We start from the raw sequence: 14,788 nt of genomic DNA, 5'->3' as shown, positions 1-14,788 counted from the left end.
AATTTAAAATCTTTCACATTTTAGTCTCGGTTGAAATGAGCCATATAGATATTTGAATTTTCAACCTCTAGAGAAATCGTAGATATCAATCACCGTTGAGCTGTATTCATATTGTTGCTACTTCCATGAATTATTAATCGTAGAACTAATATTGTTTAAGAATGATACTGTGATGTCCCACATTGGTTGGGGAGGAGAACAAACCACCATTTATAAGGGTGTTGAAACCTTCTCCTAGTAGACGCGTTTTAAAGGCTTGAAAGGAAGCCCGAAAGGGAAAGCCCAAAGAGGACAATATCTGCTAGCGGTGGATCTGGGGCGTTACAGATACTAAAGAATTATAAAGAACAGCTATGAGTAAACAACAATGGTGATTGGAGATACCTGAAAAGTGAGAGTTCTTTCTTGTATTAAAAGATAGGTAACAGTAAAGCCTTCAATAACTAGAAAAGTGGGCACACCTTGGTTTCTATGAAGATCATCCATCATCTCTTCAGCTTTATTTCTTTAACTATCTCCTGCTTCATTTCATGCATTCTTCTTCATGTACGGTATTGGAGTCCCGAATCGAATTTGGATTCGAACTCATCTTAACCGTGTTGTCTTTGTCGTACAAACGAGATCCATGTTCCTCTGTATGTCGTCCATGTAGTCATAAAATTGCTTCCGGGATGCCGTGGTTGCTGTTAAGGTACAATTGTGTTGGAAGATCACATTTGTGAAGGCCTGAGGCTGCTTCGGTTTGGGTCGAAGTTAATGATCCTGTTAGAGCTAGCAATGGCTCTAACAAGAACGATTGACCGTCGCTTTTTCTTTCATCTTCTTTCCTGATTTCTTCCAACAAGGCATTGCTTGTGTCTATGCCTGTTCCATTGGTCAATGAAAGAGAATCTCATCAGAAAAACATGTATTTGAAGTATGTAAAGTCTCCAATGAAACCATATTAGTTAGTAGATGTTTTGAAACCTGCAAGAAATCCACCATGTACATAGCCATTAAATCTTTCGCTTGTGTGTTCTCCGGTGAAGAAGATACGTCCAATGGGCTCCTGGAAACGACACGCCCTCAAAAGCGAATTGGTTAAAATGAAATATCTATGATATCAAAACAATCTAAAACTTTTAAGAATTATAAGAGATCAACACGGGATGATATTAACCTACTAACCAAGTAACACTAGCAAAACTAACTAACAACGGAAACAAACTTAAACCAAAGTTTCACAACTTGTGAACACAACACTAGGATGCTCTGTTGTGTCACATTTCAGTTCAGTTCAGTTCATTTTATGCTCTATAATAGCCCAAGTCCACCGCTAACCGATATTGTCATCTTTGGGCTTTCCCTTATGGGCTTCCTCTCAAGGTTTTAAAACGCGTCTACTAGAGAGAGGTTTCCACACCCTTATAAAGAATGTTTCATTCCCCTCTCCAACCAATATGGGATCTCACAATCCACCCCCCCCCCCCCCCCCCTTCGAGGTCCAACGTTCTCGCTGGCACTTGTTCCCCTCTCTAATCGGTGTGAGATCTCACAATCCACCCTCCTTCGAGGCTCAATGTCCTCACTAGCACACCGCTCTATGTCTGGCTCTGATACCAATTGTAACAGCCCAAGCCCACCGCTAACAGATATTGTCCTCTTTGAGTTTTCCCCTTCTGGCTTTCCCCTCAAGGTTTTAAAACACGTTTGCTAGAGAGAGGTTTCTACCCCTATATAAAGAATGCTTAGTTTCCCTCTCCAACCGATGTGGGATCTCACATGCTCTTTTGACGAATTACGTTAGTTATGTGCTTGACTTAGTTCGATGGTATAAGATTATTTGGTATTCACATGCCTCTAGAGAGAGTTTCTACTTTCAAAGTGATTCCCGATCGATCAATTATGCAATCAGTTAGAAATGAAAACTTGCAGAAAGAGTTGGCAGTAAACCTTAATGTTTTGAATAACTTGGCAATCAGAGGTGATGGGGTAGTTACTGTAGCTACCACGCTGGAACTTGTTACTCCACCAGCGAGGAACAAGTATGTCAATAGCATCTGGAATGTCAGGTCCGAACATATCCCTAAGCACTTCCATGGATTCCCTCAATGTCTCCTCATCAGATTGAGCTTCGATACGTTTCGATTCTCCATTCGTTATTGTCACTACAAGGATATTGGACCCAGGATAGGCATTCTCCATGTTCTGATATCAGCATAGGTCAGTTAGACAGTAGTATGTGTGATTATTGATCCATAGCAGTCATAGATAGAAGATCAAAAATGCCATAACGTTGTCAGAAGCAGATATGCAGATATGCAGAATACGAGTATCAAATGCCATAACGTTCATAGAGAAGATTTTGACAGCGATGATAGCTGACAAATACATCAACAAACCAATGGAAAAGAAAATCAACCATAAAAGAGAGTGCCAAAGGATTATCTTCGAAGAACTTAAAGCACTGTAAAGAAAATGTTGCATCCTAGTACGGGTCAATGAATTCAAAGATTGTAGGTCCTTAAAGCATAGTATACAAAGTGGAAAACATATTAATGAAGCTACAATTACCCATTAAAGATACTTAATCATAATAATCAACAGTTCTAAGAATTTTAACTTAATAGTTTATTTACTAAATTGTTTTGAGTTAATAAGCTTTAGCCTTTTTTTTTTTTAAGATAAGATCGAACTATCAACATTGAAATGGTACTAGGTTTTTTATCACTCGAACTATGCTCGGACTACTAGCATCGTGATTAATAGAACACTATTTGACTAATATAAAATTGGGTGCAGGGTGCATGTGACCCATGTGCACCTGAGGCATGATTCATTGTGAAAGTACATCCAAGCTCCAATCATGAATAAGTCAATAGCGATAAGAGTAAACTAATATAAGAACCTAACATATGAAAAAATATTTGATGCATAGCACAGCACAGGTCAAACGGCTACTACTTGTTCAACCTAAGACCTGGCTGGCTAGCCTGTGGCTTATATGGGCAAGTAAGTATATAATTCTTCTAGCTACGAAGCTTTGTTTATTCACCCATTATTTATGGATGAGTGGAAATGATGAGATCAGTATTAGCTGGAAGAGACAACAAACAGAAAAGTTATTGAAAGAAGAAAAGTATTAACGAACCTGCCAAAACGTGTAGTAGCCCCTGGTTTCATGGGCATAAATAAAGAATTCTTTTCCGGGGCCGCACGGCCAGAACTTAAATGGAAACTTGAGGAAAATCTTTGTATATACCATCACGTCACATTTCTCTATGGCCTCTGTTTTCCAACTCTGTTTCATTAATTTAAAACCACCCTGTTTAGTTGAATAGTACTAAACCCAGCGGCTATATAAAAATAAAAGATCACAAGGAGTATCAGTACACAGAAACAGAGAGCGGTGTGGGAATATGTTACCACCTCAGAGATATTTATTGTGTTATGAATATTAAGGGTCAAGATTCATCCCCATCGAGCTTAGAAGACGGGGAAATTGGTCTCTATATAGAGGTTCACAAATCAAGGGGCAATAGATACGACACGTCGTCATAAATTGTAGGGGACAAAAGTCAGAGAGAGAGAGATTAATAAATAATGGAAGGAAACGTACGGGTAAAGGTGGAGTGAAAGAAATTAGGTGGCTTTGGAGAACACCAATGCTGACAGACAAAACCACATAATTGGCTTCATAGATGCATCCATCCTCCGTTATTACAGTAACGCCGGTTCTCGAGTGTTGTATTTCCTGAACGACCTGCAAAAAATTATGCATCAATTTCGTCATGGACATGAACAGAAAAACAGATAAGGATATGACACAGCAGTCAACTCCATCTAGAACTCATAGCCGATTTAACCACTCATCACAACCCATAGCTGCTGACTACTAGTTTTAGCTAGAAATGAATTTGGTGACCGGTTACACACTCCGGTATTGATACAATAACAATAATAAAAGTCTATCTAACATGAAAATAAGTAAAACGGTTATGCATATTAGACGAACATGACTTTCCAGAATGGTATGATATTGTCCACTGTGAATATAAGTTCTCATGGCTTTGCTTTTGGCTTCCTAAAAAGGCTCGTACCAATGGAGATAGTATTCCTCGATTATAAACCCATGATCATTCCTTAAATTAGCGACTTTCACATCCAACACCTCCCCTCGAACAAAGTACGCCTCTCCTTAATCGAGGCTCGACTCCTTTGGAGTCTTATTCATTTTTTACTATGTCTTCGAGGAGTGTTTGACTCATTTTCTCTTGGAGTCATTTGTTCGATATTTGAGGATTTACCCATCTATTGGCACGACTAAGTTTAGGGCATGACTCTGATACCATGTTAGACGAACACGACTCTGATACCATGTTAGACGAACACGACTCTTCACAATGATATGACATCACTTTCATTATCCAACAATGTAGCCATGGACAACAGGCGGCTGTCACTAATTTCAACCAGATATTATATTGCAAAAGCTCACAAATCCCAAGACAGATTTTTCTCATCAGCCAGGTTTCCCGTGCGGATCATAAGGTCTTGTCAGCCGCTAAAAGAATTAAAGCAAAACAAGTTGACCACTACCTACGCTAACATACACATCACATAAACTGGGAAATGAAATGACAACAATAATCACATAAATATGAATGGAAATGGGTTTCGGAAACGTCATTATCTGCAAACTCCCAAAAGTGGGTCAATCATCAATCTCAACAACAATTAAGAATAGCACATGCAAACAAAACAGATACCCCGGGATTTCTATCCTGAATTCTTTTTCTGTTTCGTCATATGATTAGGTAATCAAAACCAGAACAGACAAAATTTTCATTTAAAACACATGAATTATCTCTAACGCAAAGTTTTTGAGGTGTATACACTATCAATTTGTTTCAAAATTATTTCAACAATTAGTATAAAATTAACCATAAATTTTCAAACATTTCATTAATACTCATAATAAATAATACAAGAGAAATTATTTTACTAACATTCAAATAAATTAATTTAATAAAATTTATAAAATTTAGGCATTGAAGAAATGTAATTACTCATTTTTTGCTCACCTTGTTGAGCTTGAGACGAGTGTCCAAGATTTTCCCCTCTGAGGTCAAAAGAAAATCCTCGGCCATTTTGTAGAGCAAACATTCATACCCTCTTTCATCTGCTACCAAAAATTCCCTCTCTCCAAAATCCAAGAACGTCGGTATAGGCTCAACCTCTGCACATAAACACAATCAGTTCCCAATTCAACATTCTCATCAACAAAATTAGGGCACCAAAACGACCTGCCATCTCGAAATCGTGGAGCGTGAAGTCTATGGCGAGTTCCATCGGAGTCTTCGGCGTGCTTAAAACAAAAGAAGGAAGAGATCACATAAAACTGTGTTCTGAGAATATTAACGCCATAATTATCTCTCTTTTTTTAGATGCTCATCAAACCAACGATAAACTTGTAGAAGAAGTTACCAAGGCGGCTCCGATACAATGGAGACATCAGCGGCATCCGCCGCCTGGTTCCTCAGCTTCTGAATCGCAGAGTCCACCGCCTTCTTGTACGAATCAGCCGCTACTCCACTCGGAAAAATTTTCCCACTGCGAACTCATTGATTCAGAAACCTAAATTGTCGCTTCAAATTGACGGGAAACAAAAAAGAGAGACACAAAAAGGAACAAAAAATTGACAGATGCAGGTTCAAAATCCGTCTCTCAACCAACATTACATTGTTCAATAGCACTCAAATAATGTCCCTAAAATAGAAAATCAGACCGAAAATGCGGAGGATTAAAAGAAATCCGAAACACAAAGATCGGGGGAGTTGATTCGAACCTCCGATCGTAGATATTGTAGCGAGCAGTGCTGTAATCAGAGAAGCATGTACGGAGACTGGATTTGAGAGCAAGTTCCCAAATCGGATTCTGCTCTTTACCGCCGACTCCAACAATCCACCCCGCTCCAAGCTCCACCGATACACCTCCAAAATTCTCCTTACATACTCTTCCACCAATACGGTTAGAAGCCTCTAAAATCACCACGTCGTCTATTCCGTTCTCCACCAGCACCTTCGCCGCCGACAGACCTTCCGATCAAAAAATCAACCAAATGAGAACAAAAACAGAGCATCGCAGAAACAGAGTGTGAAATCACTAATGATATACGAAGGTAAAGCATTATTAAAGGAATATTGAAGTAGAGTGACTCACCGGAAGCACCGGCGCCGATGACTATGACAGAGGATCGAGAAGGGGAATCCATGAAAGGAAGAAAGGAAGAAATTGAAAGAATTCTAGAGAGAGAGAGAGAGAGAGAGAGAGAGAGGGAAATTGAAGGTCAGGGACTGTAGTAATGAATGCTGAAGAAATAGCGGGAGTCGGTTTATATAGTTTTCTTTTTTTCAGATTTCCCAACTTCTACTCCATTCCTAAAATTTAGAGAGAGAAATAAACAATTTATTAAAATAATGTTTCTAAAAATTAAATTAAATAAAATTTTCATACCATAAAAATCATTAATAAACTTTTTTTTTTTTTAAATCAATCTAAAAAATAAAAATAAAATAATATAAGAGGAATGCAAAGTCCGACCCTTTCTTTTAGAATATTCATATAATCTGATAACACGACCAACTCAAACTACCTAACTCACACCATAATATTAGGTTTTGTTAGATATTTTCCGACTCGGTTGATTTTTTGTAAGATAATAAATTCGAGTCAGTTCGTGGAGTAATCTTTTTTTGGTCGGGCAACCCGAAAATAAAATTACAATCCAACTCAACTCTACCTTACATTTAAAATTACTATAAAAATTTAAGAATATTTGATAGTTGTAACTGATGTTAGTGATGTGTTGTGACTTATAAATATTTAATATTTAAATTTACGAGATTTTAGTTATTAATGTTACATGTATTGTGGATAATTAAAAGAAAATTAAATAATAAAAAATAATTCGAAAATAGTGGATTGGATTGTGAACTCTATTCGAGTTTACTCAACTCACCAACTCAACTGGCTCGAAATTTTTCGAATTATAATTAGAATTAAAATAAAACCAAACATTGTTACTACTTACTTAATTGACCTCACACATAAGGTCATTACTCCAATTATTTATGTTCTTTGAGGGGCAAAATCGGAATTTGATCGGGTCAAATAACTAATAATTTATAAACATTAATTTAATGATGCTTGTACTTGTATGATTGTACCCTGCAGTCTTTTTTTTTTTTTTTTTTTTTTTTTTCTATAACTATTTTATTTTAATTATTAAAAAAAAATTAATTTTAAATATTTGTTAGTTGCTTGATATGCATGATAAATGCACGTGGAATTTTGTTTTTTATGCTTTGTACTCAATAATTTTGTTTTTAGTATTTGTTTTTTTAAATAAAATTATACAAAATTTTAAGGATAAATGCAAAATTTTAAAACTATTTTTTTCCAAGACTAATTGGATAAAATAGTATAGGTAAATTATTTATCATATAATAAAAATATATTTAAAAATTAGCATCATAAATTTATTATTTTACATTTATTTTTTTAATTACTTAAATAAACTTAAATTTGAAAACACTTGGAAAGTTGTATTTGAATTTCATCATTTATTATTGTCTTAAAAATATTCCAAAGAAATTGGTATTTTCTGATATTATTATTATTATTATTTATTTATTTATTTATTTATTTTAGGCTTCTCCAACAATGAATATATTTGAACTTTTTTTCTTTTTATTTTTCTTGAAATTTATTAGGATTTTAGAGACTAAAAATTTATTATAATTGTTTTAAGAATTTTTTGGTGTAAAAAAGAAGAAAGAATCTTTTTAGGTTGACGAAAATGGTTATTAGGAATATATTTTTAAAAAGAAAAACTTGAAAAGAGAATATTCCTTCGGTTTTTTTTCGTCTTTTACTCGTAATCTCATAATATTTATATTTTAATTATATACCGATTATTAAAAGTGTTTATATGACCTGATAATGTTATATTTTCTTTCCGCTTTGGTTGAAATGAATTTTTAAAAATTTGAAAATCGGTTCGTTTTGTGAATTGATATTTTTTGGTCGGGTCAACTCGACCAACCCGAAAATAAAGTTACAATCTATTCCTACTCTATCTTACTTTTTAAAAAAATTAAGAATATTTAACGTTTTGTAAGTAATTTTAATGATGGATTGTGACTCGTAAATGTTTTATATGTAAAATTTATGAGATTGTAGTTATTAATGTAATATGTATAGTCAATAACACCGAGACAATATAACTCAACCCAATCTATAAATAGAGGGTTTGGTTGGGTTGGGTTGTAAACTCTATTCGAGTGGCTCGGGTCACCAACCCAATCATCTTACAATTTTAGGGTAGTCCAAAAGATTTTTTCGATCCAACTCAACGTGTGGCTCAAATAATAGTTTTATAAGAATGGTTTACAATCGTACTCTTGCAATAGCGAGATAGTAATTGTGCGACACTTGTTCTAACCAAGTGAACAAGTCATCTATGAGAAATTCGGATGTTGCGAATAACGTTGGCGTATATTGAGGCCTCGAGTCACGTTGCGAAAAAAGGTTTTGAAAACGTGCACGAGAAAGTATATTTGAAAACGATTTGAAGAATTGAAAAAAAAAAACGTTATAGGAACCATAAATAAATTAAGAAATACGACGACTTAAATAGCATAATAAGTTAGAAAAAGGGTAATATTGGTAAAAGGAGGAAAGAAATGGAAAGGGATATGTATTATGTGGAAAAGTGAAGAATTATAAATTATAAATTAAAAAATGGCAATTTATTGGATAAGGGCAGAGGTTAACGTAACCGTGTGGTCAACGTCAGAAAGTGAAAGGCGTGGAATGGGAGTGGGGACCACACCCCACGTGTCGAAAAATACGGCAATGTGTATGCGGTAGATAAATCCAAAATCCAGAAGGATGGTGTTGTAATTCAAGCTGTGACGATGCTAATTTTGACAGCTGGGTAACCGGCAGCCAAAAGAAACAGCCAAGGTCCACGCTACTTCCGTTGTTCCTGCTTCCAATCTTTTGTTTCTTACTTATTTTTATTCATTAATTTATTACTCCTCATGTTTGGGGGGTTTTTTTTTTCTTAATTTAAAATTATTATATAAAAAAAAAAATCCTCGAGTAACGATTCAAATCTCATCTTATAAGGTCTAGAACTTGAAATCTAGATTCAGCATTTGATAATCCCAACGTTACTGTACATCACTTGCAACATGACCATGTTAGAGATGTCAACAGGGTAATGGTACATGATATAATTCTCGTCCCCAAACATGACCACGTTAGTCTTTTTAAGATATTCCCAATATTAGAAGTGTCAACAGGGCAGAGGTACATAACATAATTCCCGTCTCTAATCTCGTTTAGTTAATGGGATAATGACTACGTTAGTCTTTTTAAGATGTTCCCGACATTAGAGATGTCAACAGGACAGAGATAGGGAACATAATTTCCCTCCCCAATTCTGATTAATTAATGGGAATAAATCTCTCTCGACTCTAAAATTTAGGATTTTGGTGATAAATGAACAAGTATTGGAAAATGAAATTTGGAAGTTTATAGGAAAGGAAGCAAAATTGAGTCGATCAATCTCATGGATTTGGATCAATTTCTCTCCTTTATTGTCTTATGGTCATTTTTTTTAATGGAATATTTGAAATTTTGAGTCAGTTGGATTGGTGACTGGAACAACTTGAACAATTATTATTTAAAAAATTCATGTTTATCTCGTTATTTTAATAATTAAAATCTCATAAAATTCAAATATCAAACATTCACAAGTCACAACAGATCGATAACAATGTCAAATATTCTTAATTTTCATAATAATCTTAAAAATTAGGTTGGGTTAAATTTAGTTATAATCCTATTTTCGAAATAATTGAGTTGACCTCACAAAAAAATGTTAACCCGCAAACCAATCATTCAACCCAACCCAAATTAAAAAAAAAAAAAAAAAAAAAAAAAAATTAACCCAACCAAATGTTTTATAATTTGGGTTGCGTAGTTTGAGTTTGGTCAGTGTTTATAGGTTGGATTGGGTAATATGAGTTGATCAGATTATTGGGTCAGAAAACAAAAAAAAAATGTTGATATTTTAGGAAATTATTTTAGTTTTATATTTTAATTATTTAAAAACATTTTTTAAACCCTTCAAAATTTCAAATTCACACTCAATCATTAACTTTCATTTTACTTCATATAGAAAACTTATCAAATACATGCATTAATACATACATACATATATATATAAACATTTGAAATAAAAGTAATGTCCTCATAAAGGATATTTATGTCCGCAAAGCAACCACTTTGGATAATTGTTATACAATTTTTTTTTTCAACATAATATTATGTTTTTTTAATAAAAAATAAAAATAAAAAATCATATTTAGATAATTTTTCTACAAAAAGTTTTGTTTTTTTTTTTTTTTTTTTTGGGAAAAAAAACTTTTTTCTATGAGTTTTCATAAAAAAATAAAAAATAAAAAAATAAAAAAGTTATTTTTCTATTAAAAGAAATGAGTAGTTAATAAAACAATTTTGGAAATAAAAAATATAAAATTATATTAGAAAAAAAAATCTAAAATAAAAATTTAAGCTTAATTTAATAAACCCTAAAAAAGATAGCAAAATAATAAATTTGGAAAAGTATAAATAAGAGCATTAATGGGATGTTGATGATTGCCTTCATGCCCACCTCCCCCACTTAATTTAGGGTTTTGAGGATTAAAAAAAATAATTAATAATTTAAAAAATTCAGATTAAAATCAAATAATTTTTGCATTTATTCTTTTAAATTTATTTATTGTCCGACTACTCTTAAAAATAATTTTTTTAATTATTTAGAAAGTAATTTTTTAAAATATATATTTAAATTGAGTTATAAATTTTAATTAGATATTTAAAAGTAAATTCTTTTATTAAAATTAAAAAATTTATGATTGCGTTCGGATATAAAAAATGTCTCGGTCTGACTCAACTCAATCGCAAAGTTCAAAATCATGAGTATAAATAATTCAATATGACCTTAGTTTAACCCACGTAAAAATTTTAATTAGTAAAAAATATTTGACATTTTAAAAATGATAATACAAATCGAAACCAACCTAGTTAAAAAAATATGCATATCTAATTCTGTTCGATTTTTTCTTTCATTTTTATGTTAAAATAGCTCAAACAACGCGTGATTTTATATCGATGGAGAGATAAAAGTACAATTTGGATTGTAACAGCCTAAGTCTATCGCTAGCAGATATTGTCTGTTTTGGCTCGTTACGTATCGCCATCAGTCTCACAGTTTCAAAAGCACGTCTGTTAGGGAGTGGTTTCAACACTCTTATAATAAATGTTTCGTTCATCTCTCTAACTCGGGTAGAATCTCACAATCCACCCTTTTGTGGGTCTAACATTCTCATTGGCATACCACCTGGTGTCTAGCTCTAATACCATTTGTAACCGTCCGAGCCCACCATTAGCAGATATTGTCCACTTTGGCTTGTTACGTATCGCCATCAGCCTCACAGTTTCAAAAACGCGTCTGTTAGGGAGTGATTTCCACACTCTTATAATAAATGTTTCGTTCATCTCTCTAACTCAGATAGAATCTCACAATCCACCCTTTTGTGGGTCTAACATTCTCATTGGCATACCACCTGGTGTCTGGCTCTAATACCATTCGTAACTACCCGAGCCCACCATTAGCAGATATTGTCCACTTTGGCTTATTACGTATCGTCATCAGCCTCACAGTTTCAAAAGTGCGTCTGTTAGGGAGTGGTTTCCACACTCTTATAATAAATGTTTCGTTCATCTCTCTAACTCAGGTAGAATCTCACAATCCACCCTTTTGTGGGCCGAACATTCTCATTGGCATACCACCTAGTGTCTGGCTCTAATACCATTTGTAACTACCCGAGCCTACCATTAGCAGATATTGTCCACTTGGGTCCATTACGTATCGCTGTCAGTCTCATGATTTTAAAACGCATCTATTAGGTGGAAGTTTCCACACCCTTAATGTTTCAAATATGGGCTTTCACACGGGCACGTGTACAAGTGTAGATACAAGGTTTGTTATCTTTTGACAATTGGGCACATTCGTGATCAAGTATAGATTGCAAGATCTACCCTTAATGATTCATTGGATGACATTGGGACACATTGATTGTCCTTAAATTTAGGGTCCAAAGTTTTGTTCTTGTCACATGGAGGGCTTTGTTTCTTTATTACCAAATGCCTCTAAACATAGGGCTCCTTTAGGACCCAATTCCAAGGCTAGTGGAGCACTTTGACTTTTGTGTCCTTTCTTTGACTTTTCTTTTTCCAATATTAGCCCTATAGACTCCTCCTATGTCTAAAATTTTTAAAGGTATCAAATATCGATAAGTCCTATGACAATTAGTACGAGTTCTTTGAAGTAGAGATTTCAAGAATAAATTTATATCAGTTTATACCGAAAATAGTTGATATCATATTAGTGTAGATATAAGTGAATCAAATGTTATTCCGTCGTCAATTTTATATATATTATTCTGTTAGAGTAAAAGTTTGAAAGTGAAATATATTTTAGGTTAAATTAATAAAATTGTCCTTGAAATTTGTAGTTGGCCTAAAAAAATATTCGAAAATACGTTTTACGATCAGTTTTGGATGATAACTGTTAATACTTTGTGTAAAAAATACACGTAACAATCAAATGTGCTTTAAAAAATATCTTTATTTTTTCGAAAAGTTTCACTAATACCCTTAAACTTTTGTATATGAAAATAACCATTAGTACCACGTTTCATAAATACCTATAAATTTTCAAAAGTAACACTAATTTTTATTAAATAGTTTTTATTAAGGTGCAAATATTTTAAAACTTTTTTATAAAAATTAAGAGTGTTAATTCTACGTTCAGAAGTTTATGGGTATTATTGAAATAGAGTACTAACAGTTTCCATCCAAAAATAACGGTAAAGATATTTTCGAAATTTTTTAAAAGTTTAAGGGTACTATTGAAACTTTTACTAGTTTTAAGATAATTTTTTTAGATCAAATATGAACGGTATGAACGAACGAAAGCATACTCAATCATGATACAATCATGATAGCCATTATGAAAGAATCATGAAAACTTTGAAAGGCAAAGTTGATGTTATATTTGAAACAATTTGATGATTTTCCAAAGAAAAAAAAAATGTGGAAAAAGAATTATCTAAATTGATAAATGGAAAAGTGGGTCCCTTGACATTTGTCCCATTCCCATTGGTCAGTTTAATGCAACTATGGAAAATCTGTGTGAATGTTAGAAGTTGAAAGGAATCCACTTCTATGCTCAATCATGCATTACCAAGAAATCTAAATTTTCATGATTTTTAAACACACAGGTGTTTGTGTTTCTGTTTGTTCTCATCAATTTGGAAAAAGCTGGAAGAGATTGGAGAAAGATTCGGTTCATTCACATGTTCATCGAATTTGAAATCTTAAGCTCGTTTAACAAAGTATTCGAATAAGAAAGATTTCATGTGTAGATGGAACTCTTCACGATGTTTGATTGAACTGTTCGACATAAAGTTAAAAATTAGAGACTAAACTTACCATTTTGTTGTAGGTGAAACTGAACCATAAAAACAGAACTAGCAAAATCAATGACTAAATAAGGCAAAAAGCGCGACACGAAATAAATGAAGGAAATCGGGTAATCAAATAGGAGAGTAAAAGAAACCTTGGGCAAAAGCACAAGTTCCTTGGTCGGCCTAAGGCACACACTAGTCCAGTCCAATCAATCCTCTTTTGACCTAATTCATAAAGAAATCGGATCATGAAAATATTCTTCTTCGACTTGAAAAATGTAATCACTTGCGGAATTTCTAAAATTCCTGATACACCAAATTTCTTCCACCTAAATTATGCATTAGAGTTCACGTGGCAAGCACTACATCGATTTACAGGTTTGAAAATGACCTTTTTTTTTCAAACCCGAGTTGTTGATAATGAAGCAACGATATGCGAGAAAAAGGAATGAGAATATATGGTTTTGTGGGTTTTTGTCAAATCCAAACAAGTCCTTAGCATTCATTGACCCAAATCCAAAATTATTGGGGGATGAAAAACCATTGGTGTCTTAACCCACAAAATTCCTTCAAACAATGATGCCTTCCAATTCTTTGCTTTTTGCTTTGAAAACAGATTGATGGGTTAGCTTTATCCAACTTCTTTTAAGGCACTGTTTGAGCTTTGGAGGAGCTTACATTTGTCATCCCTCCACTAGCAGCCTATTCGTTTTCTCACTGCTTTTCAAGTATCTTAGTTTTTGGATACACGTAATGCTTTAACGAGTTAAGTTATACTTATGTTCATATTGACGGTCTAATTTCTTCTTCGATTGTAGGATTAAGTGGATAACTCTAAAACAAAACTATTCGTAGCTTAAGGAAATCGAGACTCATTCAAAATTTTCTCAAATGAAAGGATCAATCTTATCTTCCACAGACCCATTAGTCTATTCTTGATTCTCTCATCTGGGAGAAGACTAATAAATGCTAGATTTTCCTTAGAATCTAGACCACTAAATCTTCTATATGCGGCTATAAAGTATGAATGTAGTCACAAGGGTGTCTATGTTAAAATATCATCACTAGTTCAATAGGGTCAAACCTAATAATTGTATGAGCCAATTGTCTATGTATTTTAGGAATAAATTGCCTACTCTCTGTAAATACTTCTCCACCCTATAAATGTTTTCATCTCAATAAATACAATCAAAGCAGAAGTG

General features: G+C 33.6%; 1 protein-coding gene across 2 annotated transcripts; it reads right to left on the bottom strand.

Moving 5' to 3' along the window:
- Window positions 1–81: 81 nt before the first annotated feature.
- Window positions 82–6,336, bottom strand: LOC111778547 (polyamine oxidase 1). 2 transcript variants are annotated; one of them, XR_002812567.2, is made up of 11 exons: window positions 6,202–6,336; window positions 5,828–6,077; window positions 5,467–5,592; window positions 5,286–5,347; window positions 5,064–5,218; window positions 3,599–3,742; window positions 3,131–3,280; window positions 1,933–2,187; window positions 967–1,048; window positions 462–864; window positions 82–384 (listed from the first exon to the last, which is right to left on the bottom strand). XR_002812567.2 is itself a non-coding variant. In XM_023658442.2 (10 exons), the coding sequence occupies exons 1-10, from the start codon at window positions 6,251–6,253 to the stop codon at window positions 653–655; spliced, it is 1,488 nt and encodes a 495-aa protein (XP_023514210.2). In that variant the 5' UTR covers window positions 6,254–6,336; the 3' UTR covers window positions 315–652. The 2 variants fall into 2 exon arrangements, 1 of the variants encoding a protein (XP_023514210.2); XM_023658442.2 differs by having other exon boundaries at window positions 315–864.
- Between the last annotated feature and the right edge of the window lie 8,452 nt (window positions 6,337–14,788).

Source organism: Cucurbita pepo, chromosome 17, assembly GCF_057944985.1.
Source record: "Cucurbita pepo subsp. pepo isolate OVF chromosome 17, ASM5794498v1, whole genome shotgun sequence".
Classification (NCBI taxonomy): Eukaryota; Viridiplantae; Streptophyta; class Magnoliopsida; order Cucurbitales; family Cucurbitaceae; genus Cucurbita; species Cucurbita pepo.
This window is presented reverse-complemented; position numbering and strand designations above follow the sequence as displayed.

What these genes read in the sequence shown, in the direction of transcription:
- LOC111778547 (XM_023658442.2), bottom strand. Translation starts at nt 6,253, where the DNA reads ATGGATTCCCCTTCTCGATCCTCTGTCATAGTCATCGGCGCCGGTGCT. An exon ending in CCACGATTTCGAGATGGCAG is followed by an intron (nt 5,219 to 5,285) that starts GTCGTTTTGGTG and finishes GTTTATGTGCAG; the next exon opens with AGGTTGAGCCTATACCGACG. An exon ending in ACATGGTGGATTTCTTGCAG is followed by an intron (nt 865 to 966) that starts GTTTCAAAACAT and finishes CCAATGGAACAG; the next exon opens with GCATAGACACAAGCAATGCC.